General features: G+C 45.7%; 2 protein-coding genes and 1 long non-coding RNA gene across 4 annotated transcripts in view; 1 reads left to right on the top strand and 2 right to left on the bottom strand.

The window, feature by feature from the left end:
- The window catches only part of MTUS2 (microtubule associated scaffold protein 2), a 738607-nt gene that overhangs the window by 667092 nt on the left and 46505 nt on the right, over positions 1–25010 (top strand). The window lies entirely within an intron of this gene.
- On the bottom strand, positions 12186–18732 carry HMGB1 (high mobility group box 1). Its single transcript, XM_069883106.1, has 5 exons — positions 18564–18732; positions 16339–16501; positions 15898–16043; positions 14746–14920; positions 12186–12831 (listed from the first exon to the last, which is right to left on the bottom strand). Exons 2-5 carry the CDS (start codon positions 16486–16488, stop codon positions 12655–12657), a joined length of 648 nt encoding a protein of 215 aa, XP_069739207.1. The 5' UTR covers positions 16489–16501; positions 18564–18732; the 3' UTR covers positions 12186–12654.
- LOC138735265 (uncharacterized) overlaps positions 20542–25010 on the bottom strand; it is a 39295-nt gene continuing 34826 nt past the window's right edge. Inside the window, exon 4 of one of the 2 annotated variants that reach the window (XR_011339697.1) lies at positions 20542–20798. This is a non-coding gene — a long non-coding RNA (uncharacterized lncRNA). Of the gene's footprint in view, positions 20799–23269; positions 23596–25010 lie in introns of those variants that run through there. The other variant, XR_011339696.1, reaches the window with a different exon arrangement.

Here is a 25010-nt window from a genome sequence, read left to right as displayed (position 1 = left end):
GCAATATGCAGCCAGAAATTCAGTGTTACACTCGGGAACATCAGAGTCAGGAGGTGTGAAGGCAGTTGTCCTGCCACTGATGTCAGGGAGACCTTCTGGGAACAAGCCCCATTGCAACATCCCCCTATTTTGGTGAATGCTTTCTTTTCTTCAGAAGCACCAACAACTGCCCAGCAGTGTGATGCCGCACTGGGGTTGTGATGGATGCATCGTCCGCCCAGGCACCTGGGGGTTGGAAGATGGTTTAGGGGCTTTGATGCTTTTCTGTCTGTTCCCCTGGGGAAGGTTGGGCTTGCAGTGGGGGGCCCAGGTCCTGGTGGCACCAGGGCATCCATCAGGGTACCAGCAGCACCAGGGCATCCCTCACTGAGGCTTCTGCTCTGCTTTTCATGCACTGTCCCCTCACTGCCATTTTCAGAGGATGGCATAGCTGCAGGTAGAGTTCTGTAGCCCTCAGAGAAGACACTCTGGAAAACGCCAGCCTCTTCCCCAAGTCCATTGTAAAGTAATTTCATTTCACCATAAAACAATCTTACTGGCCATTGCAGAGCAGGTCTGGAGCAGTCTCCGAGAGGTGCAGGGCTCTGTATCCCATTAGGGCTCCCTGGAGGAAGCCAGACAGTTTTTATTAAATCAAGCTCAGAGTGAATGCTTAAAGAAGGGCTTTTTTGAACTAGGAGATGAACCTCATGTTTGGTGCCTTGCCAAGCTCAGGATAGTGCGAGGAGGAAAAGGAGATGTATTTTTGGACTGCGTGTCTGCAAACAGGCTGTTAGATAAAATTAAAGAGCCTGTTTATAAAGAATCCTCTGGTGGTGAAACAGATGTGGAGGCCCGAGTTTATGACAAGATATATTTCTGGTGTTTCCATGAACAATCATTTTCATTCAGGACTTTCCTCACGCTGTAATAATTTGTTGGTTTGGGGTTGGTTTTTTTTTAATTTGATTATTTTAACTGAAACTGGCACAATGCCCTCATCGCTTGTGATGAACTTCTTTGTTTTCTTACGTTGTGGTAACCAGAAAACTGGACTCAAGTTCTGCTTCCATGGATGCTGGTGACTTCCTACCATGGCACTTGGAGCTATTCAACACAGGTAGAAAAGCAGAAAAACAACATTTCATGATTTTCTTGCCATGCTGCTTGTGGGTGGTGAATGCCTCATCTTCTGCAGGCCACGTAGCAAGCATCCATAAGAGCTTCTTTTACTCAAACCCAAGAGTACAAGAAGCTCCCACCCTGCTCACCCCTGGCCTGATGCAAAGACAAGGGAGTTTTGCAGGAGGCGATGGAATTTCTTCATAGAATCACAGAACAGTCTGAGTTTGAAGGGATGTGTAAAGGTCACCTACTGCACCTACTGCAGTGAGCAAGGACATCTTCAACAAAATCATGTTGCTCAACCTGACTTTGAATGTTTCCAGGGATGGAGCATCTCTCTGGGCAGACTCCCCAGAGTAAACTTCAGGTTTGCTCTGGTACAAAATGGGAGCTGAGTTGTTTTCTGAACCTATGTTATTTTTTTACTCAGCTATGTTTAGCATCCAAGAAAGTACTTCGATTTATGCTTAATGTTATATAAATACATGGAATGTGTTTAATAGACACTCCTGCAGCTCTAACTGTGTTTTAAAAATACACTGCCTTCCTGAGTGTTGTAGGCAGCAAAGGCATTGCTGTGCTTTACAAGAAAAATCAAAAGCGCAAGCGCACGTTTGTGAGTGAACATACATTATCATTAATTAAACATAGTTGGAGTTTGTGCTGACTTGCCATTCTTCCTTGGATCCTGCACAGAGCCCTGCCTTTCTCATGGCACAGATATTCATTTAAAAGGAAGACGCCTGACACGATTGCCATGATCTGTATCTCCAGCAGAGCGTCGCATATGGAAGACATAACATTCAATAGTAAATTTTTGCTTTGGCACTACAGTAGAAGTTAAGTGAGAAGGTGTCAGCCCTTGCCTAGAGTTTCACAAGTGTCACAGGCAGCACACGCTTCTTCAGGCTCCTTTAAACCTTCTCCTCCTCTTTCAAAAGGAGAAACTCACAATCTGGACTCAATTGAACCTTAAAGCCATGAAATTCCAGGTTCCAATAAATCTTCATTTTATAAAAACACATCCAGCATATATCAAAACAGAGACCGTAAAAGAAATTAAACATGTATGGGTCACATATTCTGTTGGATGCTCCTTAGAAGTACTGCAAAATGAGTGGAATAATGAGGTGCAGTTTTGCTATGAAGTTTTGGTACCTCCTTGTAGCTGCTCAGGGCACCCACGCACAACACGAGCAAATGCACAAGGAAGGGGCTGGTGGCTCTACCCCCTGTTCCCTCCATCCTTTCCTGGTGTGAGCAAGCAAGGCTCCAGCCAGCAACCCCACAGGATGCTCGGCCGGGGTTTCAGGTGCTGGGGTGCACCAGCCGCAGGACGCACCCCACAGGCATCCCACGCACCGTCCCTTCAGGAGGGGCTCGACAAAGCTGGGACTCCTCCAGCCCCAGCGAGGGCCAAGGCCGTGGTGAGCAAAAATGCTGTAAATCAAAAGGAGAGAAGAGCAGAGCAATATCTGGGGCGCGGATCTGCCTGCCTGTTCCCATAAAGTTGAAATGCAAAGCAAAAACGAAAGCAGCTGGGATCATGCTCACAGAAATGGGCTTTTAACAAGCTCTTTTTTCAGGGCTTTAACAAAATTCTGCCTGTGATGTAATCTTGACATCTCCTGGCTCACTGGTGATTTCCTCGGATTAAACACCTGGAATGCTAGGGAACTGTCACTGCCACTATGACTCAGGACGTCCCAGAGGATGTGGGGGGAGAGGTACGAGGTGCCAGGATCGGGGCAGCAACCTGCACTCCTCTCCCCGTGTGCAATGAGCACACAGCATCCCTTCTAGCTTTTCCCATAATATTGAGGGTAAGTTTTAAGGGTCCTGACTGGGGATCCTGTGCGCCAGCAGCCTCAGCAGAGACACTAAAACCTGTAAAGACCCTGGCAGGGACAGACCCTCAAAGTTTATAACAAGATATAACCTGGGTTTTTTAAATCTATTGTATTATGATGATTATTTGAACTCCGAGATGAGTTGCTGGAGCAGTCACAACCAAGCCCAAAAGCAGACAAAGCCCTGTAGACTTTGAGAATCTTCTTACCATGAAGATTCTTTGAGTTTCTGATAGCAATGTGCTGAAACTAGAAAGTCTAAGGTGAGGGGGAATGGGAAAAAAACAATCAGGCACACAGTCTTTATTTGCATTTTACAGACGTATTTCAGTTCATATTGAGAGCTCATTTAACATTTCCCGATTCTCGTGAATTCAAGCAGGCCCGAGGAAAACACCTATAAGAGCACTGGGATGTCTGTCCAGGAGGTCCAGAACCATGGGACCCAGTAGCATCGCCCAGCAGCGGGATGTGACAAATCTGCCACAAAATCCTAACCCTGGGATGAGTAGCAGGTGGGCAGGCGGCACATCCTGGGTTCCCAAAATGAGCCCCGTGGATGTCAAAAGCCCCCAACCCCACCTGCCACCCATGGGGACAACGGGGCTGTGGGGGTGGCAGGGAGGCTGGGGGCTCCCACAGGCTGGGTCATCTTGCACAGTTGCTTCTTTAGGATTCCCCTGGTATCCAATACCACGAGCATCCTTGCAGATTCCATCAACCCCTGGGGAAGGACTACACTAAATCTGGCTGCTCAGTTAGAGCAACAAAATGTGAAACCAAGGGATTTTCATCATCCCTTTAATGCAGTTCTCCTTACTTGTGCCCCACTCTGTCCCCCTCCACAGGACAATTGGTTTAGGTAACATTTTGCATTTCCTAGTCCCAGAGCAATTGCTTCCAGTTGGCTCCGTTGCAATCACAGCTCTTCCCAAATGCAGCAATTCACTGGTATGTGATGAAAATAATTTTTCTGGGCTGTAAGTCTTCTTGAAGGAGTGAATGCTTTTGATTTTTACAGAGATGAACTACTGAGTCTACCAAAGTATTGTACTGTGTTGAGGAACTACAGCTTTTAGGAAATATATTCTTCTAACCGCAGAGGGTTGGCTGGCCAGCCAGGGCCAGGGGGGCTCCCCAGGCCATCACCCTGTGCATCCTCATGGAATAACAATGGGGCAGGACCAGCATCCCCCACTCAGATAATGGAACAGGCTGCCCAGGGAGTGGTTGAATGACCTTCCCTGGAGGTGTTTAAAGGAAGAGTGGACGAGGTGCTGAGGGGCATGATTTAGTGAATGATAGGAATGGTTGGACTCGATGATCTGGTGGGTCTTTTTCAATCTGGTGATTCTGAGATGTCACCCACAGCAGTGCGGCTGGAGGGGTCACAGCGGCAACCCCCCTATCCTGACTTGAGATCCTCCAACATCTGCTGTAATGGGTGGAAGGAGAAATAATCCCAGATTCGTCCCAAATTTTACTATCTGGATCTCCAAAGACTGTCCAAATGTGGGTCACTCTATTACTAATTTCTCTAAAATAAATAAAACCAAAGGCAAGCATTTAAGGACCTGTCTGGGAAGCACTTGTACCACCGTCAGACTCCAGGCAGCTCTTTCCCACCTCTGCTTCCTCAGCTGGGAATCACCAGCAACTTGAGCTTCTGGGTTTGAGTCCCTGCAGGCTGGGGTTGATTGGATGCATGGAGGTCACCCCTCTCCTCCTGGCTGGTACCCGCTGCTATGCCCTCCCTGTGCTCAAACGTGGGAGCTGTAGCTGGGAGCTTAATGCATGCCTCTCTTTCCCCTCTTTAAAAGTATTTAGAAGGGGCATTTAAAAGGGTATCACTGACTAATTTGATGCAGCGCCAGCTTGGGTTTAGAGGTAGTGTTAAAAATGCATCTACAGATATTTAAAAAAAAAAACCAAAACATTCTTTTTATTATTTCCATGCAAACAGTGTGAAAAATTGTTGGAAGACGGCCGCAACTCTGTCCTGTGCAGCAGAAAGAGAAAGTGAAAGGAAGGCAGCCAAACAAGCTGCACAAGCCTGGGGCCGGCGGGGAGAAGGCGAGGGCACTTACGGGCACATCACCTTATTTTCAGGCTTAGGTCGTTTCTTCTGTTATTGCATGTGGCTCAAATAAATTTTCACTAACTTTTCCATGCATGTTTTCTGAAGAGAACTGTAAAAGGGACACTTCAGAGTATTGTTTGTGTTTTCAAACAAGGATCAGGTGCAACTTCCCTATTAGTTTTACAGTGATGTTCTCCATTTCACCTCAAGCCTCACATACAAGGCAGCGCTCAAAGGCCAGGAAAATCGCCTCCGATTACCTGACAGGGGCAGATATGCAGATGCACAAACTGACTTTTTATTGAACACATTTCAGACAATGAGAATTGTGTTACAAATCCCTGTTTTCGAATTTCTGTCACGCCTTTTGCTTCACTCAAGACCTTCACAGGGCTGTGTGCGCATAACCTGCCTCACACGAACAGCCTGCATGGAGCCGCGGCTCTGTGCGGCTTCCCTCAAGGTTAATTAATTACTAATTAACTTGAAGTGCTCAACACCTTTGCAAAAGCTGGTGTGAATACTCTGAATCTACAGCTGGAAATCATATATGGGTAAATGCCTAATTAAAAAAAAAAAATAATCAGGAACATGATTAGTAATCTATCGGTGCTTGGATACCAACCCAAAAGCAAGAGAAACGGGGTATGGGCCTAATGCCCACAATCCCTTTTAGGATCACAATAGGTTCTCTCTTTATCATTTTTAAATCAACTGCGGGACCATGAAGTTGTCCTAAACTTTTATTGTTTCAAAATTAATGCAGAAAAATGAGGAAGAAGGGAGTATCCTCTGCAAAAGTTGCAGGCAGATGATTAAGTGCTGGGGATATCAACTTGAACTCAAGTTTTGACAGCGCTAAACAGACAAAGTCCACGTAAAATTCAGATTTTTGCATGGCCGCCTTTGAAAAAAACGCCTGTTGAGTCTCTGCCTTTTGCCCATTCTCATTAAACCCAAGTTGCCTCGGAGCCATAAGGTTTCTGTACGCCATGGGGACGCGCCATCGCTCGAGGCGGTGCTCTGGGACTTGCAGTCTCCCCGTTGATATTTCAGCACTACGCGTGATTAATCCTCCATTTCATTCATTGTCTTTTCACTTCTTTGCTACTGGGAACAGTAAATAAGAGAGAAGTTGTAACAAGAGCCTCCCTTTTATTCAGAGGCCTTCGGTTTCCTGCAGGCTGACAGCTTCGAAAAAAATCACAGCTCTATTGTGCTCCAGCATCACGTTAAATGATTCAGACGGAAAGAAAAAACACGTCAGTAGGAAGAGGGAACTCAAAGAGGAGTGTCGAGGGCAGCGGAGCAGGGAGACTGATCCTGGGCAGCAGCACAGCCTGGGGATGCTGCCCTCCACTGCAGGACAAGCATTAGGATTTCTGCCCCTATTTTGTGGGTCTGTGGAAGGCAGGAGCTGCTCTTGGCATTAGGGGTGCTTTGGCAGGGGGTGTCTCCAAGCATCCTGCTGCTCTTGGCCTCCCTAGTGCCACAGGAATGACATCAATTGCCTATGGGTGGTGTGAAAATCCTCCTGTGAAACCTGGGGAGCAGAGATGCCTGGAGCTGTGCCAGCAGAGGTGGATGTCAGGCAGGGCAGAGGCACCTCACCTGCCTTGGTCCCTCCCAGGTGGTGGCAGCGAGGCAGAGCCCAGGTGTCCCTGCACAAGAGGCAGAGCTTGCAGCGCTCGAGGTGGTGTTGCCATCACTGAACTCTCAGTACAAATGGACCCAAAAATAGGTAATTTCCTTCTTCCTCCTACTGCAGGTGGGTTCACCAGCAGCCTCCCACTCTTAGTTACACATCTGGAGCGCCACTCTGGCACAAACCTATGGTCGCAGGCAGAATCTAAGGGGTCAGTCCTGTGAAATGCCCAGATGTTCAGGTGGATGTTGTGCCCGTCAGCCCTCATGAGCAGAAACCCATCAGCCCTTTGCCATCGGCAGCTGGTATAGCAAAACAGAACCTTTACATGCCCCAAACCTGCCCTTAAAGCTGCTCCCATGCTGAGGGGTCAGGCTGTGATAAATCCTCACCTGCATTTTCCAGTGTCAGTTTTACACTACGGTGCTTGTTAGTGGTATCTTCCTTATTGGAAAGTGTCGGTAGAAACGTCTGTCAACAGACCTAAAACAAGGGTAAGCGCCGCCACAGACAGGTCTGATAATAAAATATGAGTCACTCTTACCCAATCATTTACTAACACACATTTTGCAAGAAAGTTATCTCTCTAGCAATCATCACCACACAAATTAGAGAGTTTTTATAAAAAGAACGCCGTGATTTTGCTTTTTACTGTGTAGCTGAGTATTCACAGTGCTGGCGCCTGTGATCCCTACCTGCAGCCCGCCATCCCACTCCCTTTGCACCTCCACTTCAAACCCAGGCACAAGCCTTTGTCCGGAGTGACTGGCTGCTTACACTCCGCACGGTGCAGCCGTGTGCTGGAGCTCACCAGTCTTTCAATGCTGTCCTTCCTCCCAGCACTTTTCATGCCTGAAGTGTACATGGTACAAGGATCTAGCTGGCAGCAAGGCGTGTGCTCAATCCCAGCGCTTTGGTGAAGGAGGCTGTACTCCCAGAAGGGCATTTTTTGTGTTGCTTTCTTGAAGTTCAGTTTGTGAAGGAGCAGAGGTACGAATTAGAGGGAATCACGACTCAGCTGGACTTTCTTCCCAGATATTTCTTCAAAAACATTTTCATCTCCATAACAAATACACTCACCAAACATTGCAGCATGTGTCCTCAGTTTCCGCTCAAAAAGCCTGTTCTGTCTTGTGAAGAGTATTTAAATGGTGACCTTTCGCTGCTGGAAGGTGTGCAGGGAGCTGTGTCCTTTCCAGACGCTCAGGCTGCAGCATTTGGCCTTTCCCAGTTCTATCAAAGAACTTTTGGGAGGTCAAAAATGCGTGATTTGAGCTTTTGCCACTTCCATAGATTAAAGGCTCCTGGAAGCATAAGGATGAACTTCATTTGTACCAAATGGCAGTCATTTAAGGCAAACAAATTTTAACAGCATAAGCAAGATTTTTAAAAAGTGTAGCTAAATCCACACTTGCCCATCTTGCTCATTCCTTGCTGCTGCTCAGTTCGTCTCAGTGCTTAGCTTGATCTTGAGGACTCCTGCTGCAGGGAAGAGCTGAACTTCTGATGTAGCAAACGGGTAGACTAAGGTAATTCATTGTTTAAGTCTTCTATTCCATCATTAAGTGGGAAAAGGGAAGGTTCATCTCTCTTGTGGGTCACCTCTGATAGCAATTGCTTCAGCAAGGTGGATTTCAAAACGAGAAGCTTTCGAAGCAGAAGCCATGCTGTATTTTTCAATAGCAGAAAGCAGCCACCAAGAGCAATCTGACCTTCATTCTTAATAATAAATTAATCGGGGGAAAACAATCCGTTTTTGTTTTTCTGTTTGAAATACTGTCAAAAGAAAAGGTGGGACACAACATAGACAAAATAAAAATATCAGATTTCTGCACAACAATACATACCTCTCAGATTTACTTTTCCTAATTTTTTACTCAAAAACTGGAAGGAAATCTGAGAGCTTGTCTACAAGTCTATTATTTTTGGATAAAGGATAATGTTAGTTTAAAGCGAACCTATTCTAGACTCAATCAGTACCATCTCAAAGCGCTTCTCAGATGAAGGATGCAATCCAGTAGCAAAGTCTGGGGAAACGGTTACTGATAAACACTCACATTTAGGCACTGCATTGGGAGTTAACTAACTTGTAAAACACCCCTTCACGTATTTCAGGGGCTAAAATAATGCCTACCGCAGCCTGCCAAGTAAAATGTCACACACTGGTATTTTCTTCTCAAGCAGCCCCCAAAAGAGTATGAGGGAACGTTGTTTGAAAATACCTGGCATTTTACTGTTACTAATACAACGATCAGTACATTTGTGTCCTAAAAACCTGTGACTGGTCAGCTACTACTGGCTGGAGCCTGGAAATGGTGAAAACGAACCACCGCTCGTATTGAACGCTACCTTTGTATTTTGCTGTCTCTGTTACTGACTTGGTATTGAATAACAGACTATAACCCAATGCAGTATATCGGCTTTATTCCTTTAATCTTCTGTCAGGCATAGCTGGGAAGGCAGAAAGGGAATGTTTATTTTAACTAGCACGTTTAAGCCTTAGGCTAGCAAGAATTAGGAAAGGTTTTTTCCAGGCTTGCCTCGTCACTCATCTAGAGAACCTACTCCTGTGGCTGCAGTCCACTCAGCTCCTCTTCTGACAGAATTACTCAAATCCATTTTCCCACTTTCTACCAAGCCTAAACCCAGCTATTACTCAGCCTTTTCTCCTTCACGATGGTCTTGTTATACTGAAAGAAGATGTAAAGGGGCTCAGTGTCAGCAGCACCAGCATTACCCTAATTAAGCTACAGAAATCTTTTCAGTCACTCCACACAGGTTTCCAGGGGCCCACCTGCCTGGACAGAAACATTGTTAAATAAGCTCAACTTTTTCCTAGAGCAGGTATGATTACTGAAGGCAAGGCACAAGGGATTAACGCTGTTCATACATTTAGTTAAACCAGTTTAAAATTAAGAGTAAATCTAGAATGCAGTCGGCTGCAACTGCAGCTCCTTTCAGGGACAACCTCAGATAAACAACTGTAACATGCGAATGGCTTCATTTGGCATTCAAGATATCATAACTACCACTTATTAACATTCAAGCTAGTATTAAAAAGCTTTCTCCAAACCAACCAAATCCTTTTTTCCCTCTACATCAAGCTTTTATGTGAAGGTTAAAGCCCTTAGGAAATGCCAGCGCTGTCCAGCTCCCTTGTAGGGAGCCACTGCCTAAACGGTTGCAATTTCAGTGCTCATTATCCCTCAGCAAGCATCAACTTTTAAAGATCACAAAGAAACATATTCAAACAAAAGTGTTGGCAGTAGCTGACCTCAGATCAAGTAATGTTGTAGTAGTCACATCTGATCTATTAATGCAGAGAATCAGGCAAAGCTTTAACAAAGAGGACTCTAACTGCTGGAGCTCCCATGGGACCACAGCCAGAGCACGGCAAAGTCCCCTCCAGCAACTCTCCAGCTCTTACCTTAAGATAATTAATCTACCTAACCATGGTTCCTCTCCCCTCATGGAACACTGGCTTCTTTGTTTCAGAACAGGTTTCCAAAAGACAGAAGCGAAGACTTCATTCTAGCACGGGTACGTAAACTCCTTTGATTTACAACAAGCACATACCAACTGCTCCTGAGAAAATGTTGGCCATCCTGGAGAGCTCTAGAGGCTTTGGTACACCTCCCAACCATCACCAACCTGCTTTTTCTCACAAAGCAGCATTTATAATTCTTACATCACCTACCCTCTTCAGCCTTGAGCACGTTCTGCTTGTTATCAACGTGCTAACCCCAAAGACAAAGGTCAATACCATGCCTGGCTGCTGGGTAGGTGCCTGTTACTCATCTTTTAAGATCAGCTGAATCCTCTACCTTACATCAAGCACTGAGAACAAAGGCACAAGACTATAGGGATCTCATTACATAAGTTTGTTCCAAGAACAAGAAATGTGTCTACTTTCCTCTGATGACCTGGGGAAACAAAAAAGCTCTTCAGCACAGAAAATTTATTTGTAATCAGTTTGAGGTTCCATTAAGAAGGGGAAATAATAATAATTAAAAAAAAATAATCTATCTGTCCTAAGCTTTCTACACCAAGACCTCATGAACGGCATTGTTCTGTTCTAAACAGAAAGCAGGGATGTACATACCTGAAAACAGCAACGCGCACACACACAAAAGAATCCCTTAGGATATTAAGTGAGCCATTTAACTAAGTATTTAAAACCTCTGCAATTATTAGTTTATTAGTATCATCCAGGATTCAGATGTTCAATATTTCTCCTGAAGTTATACATAAATGCAAATTGAAATAAGAATCTGAAAGTCAAAATTGTATAACAAAACAATACTCCATCACAAAAGCGTGTAAAATTACAAGAATGCTATTTTTTTTTCTTTTTTTTAAACACTGGCACTTAAGAGAACCATAATTTTGTAACCACAAAATTGCCAAATTTTCCCCCAAACTGGTAAGCAGGTATATGTGAAAATAGTTAACAGTTGCCAGCACTTGAAGTTTTACTAAATATGCAAAAACCCCCTTAGCTTTGGTTTTGGAAGAGAACTATATTTGACCAAATTAGACATTGTTGGTATACCATAAACATTTCATTTTTTAATGCAAAATTTAATAAAATGTACTTTTCCATACAGCTATATTTAACTTAAAAATGGGCAAACATCGAGAGTGCGGTATAAAACCTAACAGGAAAAATACATCTTATCTCATTTTCAATTTGAGACAATATACAACTTTGTTTAAAGGGCTAAAACTAGAATTTCAAGAATACAAATATGAATTTACATAGATTTAACAAATAATAATGGTACCATTTATAGAAATCTTAGAAAGAAAAATCATTTCTCGTGGGCCATTTGCTACCAGGAGAGTTTCATGGTATAAAGCCCGTGGCCATCACCAGACCTGTCACCAAAAAATAATATGGTAATTTCATGCTTTTAACTTTACACATTTTAGGTATGCTCATCCCTCCCAAGTGTTCAGAGATTTACAAATACAACTTCCATTACATGGTAACGGAGTCACACATGTAAATTTCTCTACACTGGCTGGACATACACTCTTCCTATGGGTCCTTCTAGGACAGAATTTAAACACTCCCTCCCCGCCCCCCACCCACCAAGTATTTAATTTCTGTAAAATTGAACTCTATACTTCTCAACTCTCCAAGACTGGTAAACTCATGCAACTCAATAGAATATTACATTTCACAAAAAAAATCCGAACAAATATCAGTTTGTTGAGAATGAATTTTGTGTTTTGTTTCCAGTTACGGAAGAATATTCTTTCATCATATGCCTATATATTTCTTTTCTTACCCTATCATGTTTATGCAGGGTATGCAGATCAAAGCTTTGTTTATCAGCTGGTTATATGAAAGATGAAAACTGTAATATTCCCGTGATCCCAAACGGGCATTCAATAAAGCAAAAGATGAGTTCCCCTCAAAAAAAAAAAAAAAAAAAAAAAAAGAGAGAGAGAGAAAAGAAAAAGTATGATTTTTCAAGGGCACCTATTAAAAGGACAACAATACTAATAAAAAAAAATTGTATTTACTTAGAAGCATTCAGAATGTCAACAAAACAGCTGCAACTTTTTTTTTTTCCTTTTTGCAATTACAGAGTGGTATTCAGTTAACAGAACAACAATTATTTTCAGGATGCAGAGACAACTGAAGATGAAAAATGAACTACATCCCCAGATATAACTAATTTGTGCTGTGCACCAACAAGAACCTGCTTTAAAACTCCCATGCCAATTTACAACCCCCACACTGTACCAGGCAAGGTTAGTGGCCATTGAAATACCACTAAGGACAGGGCTATCTAAAGACACATTCGGTAGTGTGTTAACTATACAAAAAAAGAGACACTGTACAGTTTAAAAACAAATCTTACACAGCCTTACATTTCAATTTTTTTTTTTCTTTAAAAGGAGTGAGTTGTGTACAGGGGGGTTAAATGCTTTATAGACAAGAAAGAAATTGCTCTAAAAGAGACTTATTCATCATCATCATCATCTTCCTCCTCCTCCTCTTCCTCTTCTTCATCCTCTTCATCCTCCTCCTCTTCATCCTCATCTTCCTCCTCTTCCTTCTTCTTCTTGCTCTTCTCAGCCTTGGCAACTACTTTTTTGCCTGCATCAACCTTCCCTTTGGCCCGGTATGCAGCAATATCCTTGGAGGAGAAAAGCAGGGAGAATCTCTCAAAGATTTAACCAGCCAAGTGCTCTTCACAGTTTCCAATTGGTACTTGTGAAACCAGAGCCACCCAGGTATCTGCCCCTTCTCCACATCCACCGGTGTGGGACCAGGAGCTGTAGCTTCAGTTACTATGTGAACCGAGACCCAACACCCAAGAAAGGGGAACCCTCTAACACAGATATTACAGTGGCACACTGGAACACGCTGCTCACAGCTGCTGAGGAATGTCGAACACGCTCTTAGAAGATTAACAGTGGAAAAAGCTGCTGCCTTGGATGGTAAAGGCACAACTGAGCCCACTATCCCATTATGAAATGAAATAGGGAGACTACTAGCCCTACCTTCTACAGTGTCTAAAGAAACGCACAGGAAAATCCTTGCTTGAGGCACAAAATTGTATTCAGTCATCCCAAACATGTTAGACTGATATGGCCTAATATTTACAATCTTATGCCTCGGTGAAGAGCAATTATACAGAATTCTGCCTAACTGAAGTTTACAAAACAAAAGGTATAAGAACTTGATTAAAGGGTAGACAGTGCCACCTTCTGCATGCAATAAATTTATTCTAGTGGTTCATAACACACAAAATTCAGTTCTGTTACAGGGAAGTCAAAACTGTACCTGGAAGACCAAGCCAGAAAAACCGTTAGACTTCTCAAATTTGTGCCAAAATAATAAAAAATTATGTAACAGAATCGATCTACAGGACTTAAAACATACTGGATACAGGCAAACGTCAACATCTTTACACAGATGGTCCAAATCTTCAACTATTTCCCACCCAGTAATCATTACACCACCTATCTTACTGTCCTCTCAGACTCCCTAAAAGCAAAGCATGAAATTTTCAGAAGATCTGATCTCCCCTGAAACAAAGGCCAGTGTCAGGGAAATACGAAGTTTACGGCACCTTAAAAGCCCATATGTAAGAGTAAGAAATAAAGCCAATACTAGTGAAATAAAGACAATCTGGGAATGAAGATCATTAATTCTACCGTTTAAAACATCTCTTATGAGTTGTCTTAGGAAGGACAATGTGGGAAAGCCTCTAGACCTGCAGTTCCCCTCCAGCACGTAATTCAGACTCAAAGGGGCCACCTTGCTAAGTGCAATTCCAAAGTGTTCATTTTATTTTTGCACACAAATGGACATGTGGTTGTTGAATCACTGTAAACCACCATCAGGGGATGCTAACATGCATTCCCTCCTCCCTTGGTTTTCTCGTACTGGGATGGGAATCTGCCTCTGGAAATAAAAACAGGTAGCACTGCTCTGTGTGCACAACACAATTGTACAGGTCCTACTATGACAGTGAGATTCAGCTTTAATAATTCAAGAAATTGTATGACATGCTGCTTTATATCTATTATTAAGTATGTTAATTGCTAGTAAGGAGATGGACGCAAACCAGGTACAAGAAAAAAACATGTCTAAACCCAGCATCTCCTTAGTGTTCTGATGTTATCGCAAGAATAAATTAAAAAAGCCCATCTGTGTATAAATTACGGGATGCTCAGAAATATCTACAAACCTAGGGAGAACGAATTTATTCCTTACTAGCATTACGTAGTACTTCAAACTTAACTCGGATACTGCCGTGACCTACAGTTTAGTAACAATACAGACACCGTGATACCTATGAAACCACCACTGATGGCCCTGAATTACAGATGAATGCAAGTAGTTCAACACAAAAGGCTGAAAATTCACATTATGGTAACAAACCACATGTCCCCCTTACGTGGCATTTTCCAACAAATATCATGACATTTGTCCCCAGCGTGCTGTAATTTGCAACATCAGGCACCAGAGCACACAAGAAGGGATTAAACCTCTAAATTGCAGCTCAACCTCCCCTAACCATCTCCATAAATGTCAATGTTACCTTTTCATACTTCTCCTTCAGTTTAGCAGCCTTTTTCTCATATGGCTGTTTATCATCTGCAGCAGTGTTGTTCCACATCTCTCCCAGTTTCTTTGCAACATCCCCAATGGACAGACCGGGATGCTCTCCTTTGATTTTTGGACGAAACTCGGAGCAAAACAAGAAAAAAGCCGAACTACACAGGAAAGAAAAAGAAGACCATTTTAATTTAGACTTTTCTTTAACAGTGAGTTTTTGACCCTTGTTACTGTTTGTTAAAAATGTTTTGGAAGAGCACCTAGAAGTGATACAGACATCAATTACAACAGAAGGTATTGGAATGGAACAAACTACTTGGAAAACTTAATGCATCCTTGTCTCTTAAGTAATGCTGCACATCTGGTCCTATTTTCGGTAGGAAGGGCAAATTTTACATACCATATGCAGAGAAAATCTGAAAAAAAGAGGAGTGAATGATACCAGGGGAGCAAATGCTATGGTCAGAACTCTTAAAGGCAGAGAAGCTGCAATATTTGCTATGAAAACCAAGATTCCAGATGACGGCATCAGCCCAAGTAAGGACTTGTACAGGAACTTGCCTGTTTCTTTTGGCATTAGCTCCATTTAAAACACACGCCAAAAACGTATTCCTACAAAGTACTGGTGTCCAGTAGGTCCAGTAGGAGGTGAACCTGCAGTCAGTCGTCTTTCTGCAGGGGCTGAAGTTTTAATTCTCCAAGCTGTTTTTTTGCAAGACCATCCCTCTAACCTGCTCTGTGCAAAAGCCATTAATGTTAAATGGACTGCTGATCAAAAACTCCACTCAAGCCAACAGGTGGAGAGAGCAGAGCCTGCAATATTGTACTGCCATTTTACACTAGAATCACCCTCTTAACTGAAACTGGAAAAATTCATCAGAATCACATGCCATTGATTTTCCAGATGTACTTTTAAAGGCTGACATTATTCCAACTTTGATAAAGCGGGCCAGGCTGCAAATACAAACCTAGCATGCATCACTAAGATTTGAAGCCCTCTTTACGCCACTGGTGAGGAAAACCACACAGTCTTCTATTTCTGAAGCTCTTAAATCTGGATAAAATGATGATTCTATACACACACTGCAGCGTGATGGTCTCAAACAAAATAAAGTAAAACTGGAAATCTACTTACGGAGGCCTCTTCGGTGCATTTGGATCCTTGAACTTCTTTTTTGTTTCACCCTTAGGTGGTACATAGTTTTTCATTTCTTTTTCATAACGAAGCTTGTCAGCCTTTGCCATATCTTCAAACTTCCCTTTCTCCTTAGAAGACATAGTCTGGAAGGCAATTAAAATCACAGAATCACGGAATATCTCAAGTTGGAATGGACTCATAAGGATCAAAATGGAATTATAAGATTCAAAAGCATGTCCACATCCACTCTGAAATTACAGGTCGGGGAGCTAAAGGTAAGGCAAGAACAAAACGATAGTTACCACTAATCTTACAACTGCCCTTCCCACTTACTTAAAAGCCTGAACTTCTAAAGAGATAATTTACAATCTTTAATTATTATTTCACACAGAACAGTAGTTTAATATTTTGTGGATGTTTTTAAGCAGCAATTCCTACCTTCCATCGTTCTGAGCATTTTTTTGAGAACTCTGAAAAGTTCACTGAAGCATCTGGATGTTTCTTCTTGTGCTCCTCCCGGCAGGTTTGCACAAAGAAGGCGTATGAAGACATTTTACCTCTCGGCTTTTTAGGATCGCCTTTGCCCATTTTTGATGATTTTCTGTAACAAAGCAAAAAAATACAACTTTAAAAGTTTTACATTCTACAAGCTAATGTAGCAAGTAAGCCGCAATGAAGAATCATGCTACAAACAAGGCCCATCAAGGCAGTACTCCAAAATCATACAACGGGAAGAAGCTTCTCTTCTGGAAAATTTACTGAAGATTTCTGCCATTGATGTTTGAGGTTACCTGGATGCAAGCAACCCTAAATCTCAAGCAGCCCTAAAAATGTGCAGTTCTGGTCTCTGGCAAAGAAAAAACGTCCCTTCCAAGCAATGTGAAGGCAAGTACTAGCATCAGAGCAACAGAAACTATGCCCCTTACTGCTAGCGTATCAATCCTATGCTTGGAAGGAATAAATTATACTGAAAGAAAGAGTATCCAAGTATCCTGTCTCAGGTGGGTTTACAGGTTACTATTTATTTTCTTCCTAAAGCCCATTTCTATCTCCTTCTCTTATAGGCCCGAGGTGGTTTATTTTCAAAAGACCTGCATTTTTTTATCATTTTTGTAGGCCGCATATTACCGCTCTGCTTTAAATGTACTGCAAAAACCTACTCTCTCTTTGTACGCATATCTAGAGACACAGGAATGAAACACCCCGCGCTCTGTAAGACATGTTATAACCAAGCCAGAGACTCCGAAAGTATGACATTTACATGTGACTAGCAGAGCGCATATGACTGGCAGAGCTGCGTGAGGACTATCTGACTCTTTCAGGGACTAAGAGAGAATGAAAAACACCTTCCTGGAACTTTCACACCCAAGCCAGACATTCGGAGTATTTCTTCATAGCTCCTTGGAAAAACCTACTCGCACCCTGATGAACTCTGCTCTTGGGCAGGAATTAAAAGAAAAAAAACAACGACGAAAAGAACAAAATAAAAAACGAAAGGCGCAGGCAGTGCCCGCCGTGTTGCCACAGAGCAGCGTTTCCTATCGGTTTGGCGGACAGACAGAGGCAGATTTCTGCGCTGTGACTAAACACGTCCGGTTTGAAGTTTCTGTCGGGTAAACAAGCGGCTGCAGCGCCGGGGGCCGCTGCCCGAGGCGGGGGTCGCGGCGCCCGCGTTTAAAAGCCTCCTTCCCGCCATTTTGGACGCGGGGCGGGGGGAAACTTCAGCGGGAAGGGAGGGGGAAGGGGGGTGGAGGGAGAAAGTCCCGTTACGGGGGAGCGGCGGCGCAGTTCCGCGACCCCCCTCCCCTCCTCCCGGTTCCTCCCCGCGCCGCCACGAGGCGGCGGCGGCAGCGGCGAAGGAGGAGGAGGAGGAGGAGGAGGAGGAGGAGGAGGAGGAGGAGGAGGAGGAGGGAGGTCACCGCCGCCGCGCCTCCTCCTGCCATTTTGTGCGCCGAGGCGAGCGGGGCGCGCGCGCGCGCGCTGCTCCCCCGCCCCGCTTTTTTTTTTTTTCCCGCCACTCCCCCGCGGCGGCGGGCGGGGCGCGCGCGCGCGGACCCCCCCCCCTCCTCCCCTCACACACACACACAGAGATAAAGCCGCCCCCCCCCCCCAACCTCTTTCCCGCCCCGGCCTCGCTCCGAGACCCCCGCGGCGGCGCGAACAGCGCGCAGAACATGGCTCCTTCCCTCCCTCCTCCCCCCCCACCCCGGCCCTTCCCTTTGTGTGAGCGCCTCCGCGGCGAGGAGAACGGGGGAGACGGCGCCGCGGCGGCGAGGAGCGACCCCCTCCCCCGCTACGTCAGGAAATAAAAATAATGGAATAACGAGAATCGTTTAAAAAAAAAAAAAAAAAACACGAATAAAAACGCAAAGTTGCGCCGAACTGCGCCCCCGCGCGCCGCGTCGTTCTCTCCTCGCCGCTCCCGTCAGCCATGTTCCGGCCGCGGCCCGCCGCCCGGGCCGAGCCCCGCCCGTGTGTGTGTGTGTGTGCGTGTGTGTGTGTGTGCGTGTGTGTCCCCGTGCGGGGGGGCCGCCCGCCCGCCGCCCGCGCCCCGGCCCCGCGCGGCCCCTTTGTGTGTCGTCGGGGCGAACGCGGCTCGGCGGGTCGTCGCCCCGGCCGCCCCCCCCCGCCTTCCTTCCCCCCCCCCCCCCAGCGCTACTCACCCGCGCGCACCCGCACCAGCCGCACAGACGCTGCCCCCGGCCGCCCGCCCGGCCCCGGCGCCGCGTGGGTCGCTGTGTATCCCGGTTCACCGCAATGGCTGTGAGAGCGGGGATCGATACGCAGCCTCCTCACACTCTCGGCGCTGGTAACATTACTCTCAACGCAGCCCGCCGCTCATTGGCCGCCGCCAAGCCGAGCGCCGCGCCCATTGGACGAACCCCTTCCATTGTCCTGACCAGAGGGGCGACGCCATTGGGCGCCGCGCGGGACACGTCACCGAGGATCCAAAGGGCGCGCGAATATAAAACCGCGGCGAGGCCGAGCCCCGAGCTCCGCCGGGCGCGCGACTCGCCGCGCGGCGAGAGGCGCGGGGGAGGGGGGCGGGGGCGGAGGCGCGCGGGGCGCGCGGGAGCGCGCCCCGCGCGCCTCCGCCCCCGCCCCCCTCCCCCCACAGAATCCAAACCGATCCCGAGGCATGTGGAATAACGTCCTGTAATGTCCTTAGTAAGAGAGAAACTTAGCGAATAGTCGTTTACTAACTTTAGGCCTGTGTGAACGGAAAGCTGTACCAATACAGGGGAAAAGCCCCCCAAACCCACATCTTAATGTCATCAGTGAAGCGCTTTCCAGTCCAGCCAGTTCGATAATCTAGCTTTCTCTTTCTTTACATTCAAATGTGGTTAAAAAGAAACCGATATAATTATAGAATCACAGAATCACTAGGTTGGAAAAGACCCACTGGATCATTGAGTCCAACCATTCCTATCAATCACTAAACCATGTCCCTCAGCACCTCATCCACCCATCCTTTAAACACCTCCAGGGATGGTGACTCAACCACCTCCCTGGGCAGCCTGGTCCAGTGCCCAATGACCCTTTCTGTGAAAATTTTTTTCCTGATGTCAAGCCTGAACCTCCCCTGGCAGAGCTTGAGGCTGTTCCTTCTCGTCCTGTCCCCGTGTCCTTATTTTCACAGGTACAATTGTGCTGTCCATGTCCTTATTTCATAGAATCATAGAATCACCAGGTGGGAAGAGACCCACCAGATCATCAGGTCCAACCATTCCCATCAATCACTAAACCATGTCCCTCAGCACCTCGTCCACCGGGCTCTTAAACCCCTCCAGGGAAGGTGTCTCAACCCCCACCCTGCGCAGCCTGTTCCAGTGCCCAGTGACCCTTTCCATGAAAATTTTTTTCCTAATTTTCAGCCTGAACCTCCCCTGGCGGAGCTTGAGGCCATTCCCTCTTGTCCTGTCCCCTGTCACTTGGGAGAAGAGCCCAGCTCCCTCCTCTCCATACCTCCTTTCAGGTAGTTGGATCGTGCAATGAGGTACAAATAGACTTTGTAAAAAGAAAGGGAAATAAAGCATATTTTTCCCTTCAAAAGTGAAAATTTTGGCCAGGTAAAAATTAAGAAGCAACTAAACTGCAACTTGGACCGGTCGCACAAACCTTCTGCTTCACTTATACTGGGCATTTACTTAACCATCTCCTCAGGAATGTGGAATGGGGAAGGCAGCTGAGGAAATCCCCAGGGTTAAACTTATCGCCTTGGACTGTTGATCAGTTTAGGAGGACAGGAGGTCTGCAGCAATTGCCTGCATTTCACTGAGTATCTGCTGGAGGGTTTTGTTAGTGCTTCCAGTATCCCATCTCTTCTAGATGCAGCAGCTACCTGACATTCCCCCTTGTCCTGTCCCCTGACACTTGGAAGAAGAGGCCAGCTCCCTCCTTTCCACAACCTCCTTTCAGGTAGTTGTAGAGAGCAATAAGGTCTCCCCTCAGCCTCCTCTTCTCCAGGGTAAACAACCCCAGCTCCTTCTACTGCTCCTCATAAGACTTGTTCTCCAGCCCCTTCACCAGCTTCGTTGCTCTTCTCTGGACTCGCTCCAGAGCCTCAACATCCTTTTGAACACAGTATTCAAGGTGCAGTCAGTGCCAAGTACAATTTATACTAGTAGCAGCTAGTTTATGCTGGGATGGCTCAATTCGCTATTTGCTTGCATCCATGTTATGTGGATTGAATGACTTTAATTGTCTCAGTAGAAGAGTTGTGATAAAATCTCGTGAAGATGGTCACTTTGCACGGTTCGTCTCCAGGAATCAATCCACATAAGAGGTTGCAAGAGGCTGGCTTTGCTGCAGAATGACTGTTTGATGATCCTCAGACAATTCTTAGTGCTCGCTCTTCCTTATTCAAGTGGGGTGGTATTTCTAAAACGTTATATACACTGTTGCAACAAAAGCAAGTCTCAAATGAATCTGTAGCAGAGGCCACCGGGGTGCTTATCTGCTAGAAGGAGTTATCATAGTGGATGCAGTGCAGCGACTCTTTCTACACTCAGTCTTGGTCCAGAGCTTGGTCCATTGCTGACTGGTCTCTGTGTCACAATGACAGTTCTGATACTGGACAAAGTGAAACAAAAATCGCAGAGTTTTCCCTCACTGGCTTCCCTCTTTCAATACAATGTTGCACACCATACTTGTAAGTCCCATGGAAATAGTGTATGGGTTTTATATAGGGTATAACAGGTCCTATTAGGAAGCTGGCAGCACAGGTTAAGACACGTTAAGCTAAGAGCTGTTCAGCCTGACAAGACGAAAATCGCCTCGCAATAAGCAACTGAATATGTAGCAGGGCAACTTCATCATTCAAGGAGCTTATACTGTCATTTGCACTTTCTACCTTTGTCTTCTGGTGATTCTCCCATCCAAGAAAACACCATTCTCTCCTAAGTGTATTCCTAAGTTAACTGGTCCCCTTGCGGCTGAGGAACAAGCCCCATAAATCACATACATTTTTACACATCTGCTGAGAGAATATTTATATTAGTACTGATCTGATCCCCTTAGTTAATCCAGAGTCAAGTAATTTCTGTTCTGGATCCAATGCCCAAGCCAGCTGCCACTGCTTGGTTATGATTGTTGCCTCCTAACATTTCCCCTCCTCAAACTGGTGCAAGGTATTGCCAGTGAGAAGGCAAACATACACCAAGTCTTCTATCATGATTATAAATCATATCACAGAATCACAGAATAACCAGGTTGGAAGAGACCCACCGGATCACCGAGTCCAACCGTTCCTACCAAACACTAAACCATATCCCTCAGCACCTCGTCCACCCGTGCCTTAAACACCTCCAGGGAAGGTGACTCAACCACCTCCCTGGGCAGCCTGTTCCAGTGCCCAATGACCCTTTCTGTAAAGAATTTTTTCCTAACGTCTAGCCTAAACCTCCCCTGGCGGAGCTTGAGGCCATTCCCTCTTGTCCTGTCCCCTGTCACTTGGGAGAAGAGGCCAGCACCCTCCTCTCTACAACGTCCTTTCAGGTAGTTGTAGAGAGCAATGAGGTCACCCCTCAGCCTCCTCTTCTCCAGGCTAAACAACCCCAGCTCTCTCAGCCGCTCCTCATAAGGCCTGTTCTCCAGCCCTTTCACCAGCTTTGTTGCTCTTCTCTGGACTCTCTCCAGAGCCTCAACATCCTTCTTGTGGTGAGGGGCCCAGAACTGAACACAGGATTCGAGGAGCGGTCTCACCAGTGCCGAGTACAGAGGGAGGATAACCTCCCTGGACCTGCTGGCCACGCCGTTTCTGATACAAGCCAAGATGCCATTGGCCTTCTTGGCCACCTGGGCACACTGCTGGCTCATATTCAGTCGGCTGTCAACCAACACCCCCAGGTCCCTCTCCTCCAGGCAGCTTTCTAGACAGACTTCTCCCAGTCTGTAGCACTGCATAGGGTTGTTGTGCCCCAAGTGCAGGACCCGGCATTTGGCCTTGTTAAACCTCATGCCATTGGACTCTGCCCAGCGGTCCAGCCTGTTCAGATCCCTTTGCAGAGCCTCCCGACCCTCCAGCAGATCGACACTTCCACCCAGCTTAGTGTCGTCCGCAAACTTGCTCAGGGTGCACTCGATGCCTTCATCCAGATCATTGATGAAGACATTGAACAGGGCTGGACCCAGCTCTGAGCCCTGGGGAACCCCACTTGTCACTGGCCTCCAGCTGGATTTCACACCATTTCCCACCACTCTCTGGGCCCGGCCATCCAACCAGTTTTCCACCCAGGAGAGTGTGCGCCTGTCCAGCCCAGAGGCTGACAGTTTCTCAAGCAGAACGCTGTGAGAAACTGTGTCAAAGGCTTTGCTGAAGTCCAGGAAGACCACATCCACAGCCTTTCCCTCATCCAGTAGCCGGGTCACTTTGTCATAGAAGGCGATCAGGTTAGTCTGGCAAGACCTGCCTTTTGTGAACCCATGTTGACTGGGCCTGATCACCCGGTTCTCTTGCATGTGCTTCATGATAGCACTCAAGATCACCTGTTCCATGACTTTCCCTGGCACTGAGGTCAGACTGACAGGCCTGTAGTTTCCTGGGTCCTCCCTGCGACCCTTCTTGTAGATGGGCACAACATCAGCCAGCCTCCAGTCCAGTGGGACTTCCCCAGTCTTCCAGGACTGTTGGAAGATGATGGAAAGGGGTTTGGCCATCACATCCGCCAGCTCCTTCAGTACCCTAGGGTGAATCCCGTCCGGCCCCATAGACTTGTGACTGTCCAGTCGGGCTAGCAAGTCTCTGACCACCTCCTCTTGGATCATGGGAGCCTCATTGTGCTCCTCTAGCTCCTGGGTTTGTACACAGACGGAACGACCCTCCTTACGACTAAAGACTGAGGCAAAGAAGGCATTAAGTACCTCATTTGGCAAGATGGGGTGCTTTATGGAAGTCAAAGACTTTTCTAACTCATGACCCTCGTTTGTGACAAAGTGCTGATGGACATACGACAGCGATTCTTCTATCTGAAACAATGGGAAAATACATGAACGGTAACAAATGCTAATGATTCTGTCTCAAGGAAAGAGGAGATTTTTGTGGCTGCTTTGTGTTTTAGAATTTAAACCTTTACACAGAATATGGAGCAGAGAAAAACTCTAAAGCGTACAAGCATTTATGTGGCCTAGTTGTGCAGGAGCTGATAGCTTTGCACACAGGGAGCTTCTTTAAAGTTTCTTCCATGAAAATCAGACCTGAAAGGAAGGAAAAAGAAGGTATTTATTCCTAGCTGTTGTCTAGAGCCAACAATTTAGTAAAAGGTGAGCGATGAGGTGTTTCTGATTACGCGACATATTCCTGTAAAGGTTTTCCTTCACCTCTGCTGGTTACATGCTAAAGCCTGGCCAGGTTTCCATATTCCAGTGTGTCTCTTCTACAGCCCTTGATGACAGAAATAAAAAGAATTTACTCATACTTTGCCGACAGTAGCATTTTTTAAGGAAGCAGTATATGTTTCTTCTCTTGTTCACGCTGTGCCACATCCCTTCCGATACTTTACAAACACGCCTTCTTCTGCAAACCTTATTGAAGTCCAAATCTGTTTTAAATTACACTCTACATGACAAGTGCAGACACTGAGATCACTTGGTAAACACCGGACACCTTTGACTTCACACACTGAGGCCTTTCCCACAGAATATTCGGGTCATAACAGCTCGGTGTGACTGCTCCAGAAAAAAAACCCAAGTATGTAGCAGCACAGGAAGTTTCAAAACCCCTGTTTAGTAATTTTGGTGTTTTGCAAACTAGAGTATACTTTGGGAAAAGTCAGTTGGATTAGATGTGATATTGCAAAGCAAGAGTAAGACTACGATTTCTACTACGTATGTGTTTTCAAACACTTCAATGTTTATGATATCCTTTATAGGTTCTTACTTGATAACTCACAGAAATGTTTGTAAGGAGCCTTTTGGTTCAACTTCTCCACACGAGGTAAGCTGAACTTGTATGGAAACACCAGCTATATATTCTCAACCTCTTTAAAAACATCCTTTTGGTTTCTGTTTTCTTTAGAGATAATGGAGAAAAGCCTCTTCAAAGACGGAACTGTTCTTTTAAACAATGTATTGCTGAGTAAGATCAGAAAAGTTCCAACTGAATGATGAAAACAAAGTTGTATTTTATTTTTTTTAATCTATCTCTCTCTTCAGATCATCTCCCATGTAGCTCACAATTGAAGACTTCTAGCAAAGACTAACAAGGATGGAGAAACCCAGGAAGCACAGACTTCACTGGCAGTGAAGCCTGATCAAGACAGATGCAGGGTGGGAATCTCATTCTCCTCAGCTCCCAAAATAACTTTGTGAAACACCTTGGTGAGACTCCTCCAGCAGAATTTTCGAGGAAGTCACTGTATATATAGAGAGAGACAGACCTTAGAAAGTGCCTGCTGTGGTTGCTGACAGAGGTGAGAAAAGGAACTTGCATCGATTCCACAAGACACAGGATGCAGGGCAGCACAACTTCCCTGGGGCAATAAGGCTGCTGTTCCATGCCACCACCTTCTCTTGCAAATTTTGCTTTCTGTGAAGGACACTGCTTTCTCCCACGTGGTTTTGGCTGGAAGGCAGAAAATTTCACAGCGTGCTTGGACAATAAAGAGATTCTC

Source organism: Phaenicophaeus curvirostris, chromosome 1 (genome assembly GCF_032191515.1).
Source record: "Phaenicophaeus curvirostris isolate KB17595 chromosome 1, BPBGC_Pcur_1.0, whole genome shotgun sequence".
Lineage (NCBI taxonomy): Eukaryota > Metazoa > Chordata > Aves > Cuculiformes > Cuculidae > Phaenicophaeus > Phaenicophaeus curvirostris.
The sequence above is the reverse complement of the archived record's forward strand: the minus strand, read 5'-3'. Positions and strand labels throughout refer to the sequence as shown.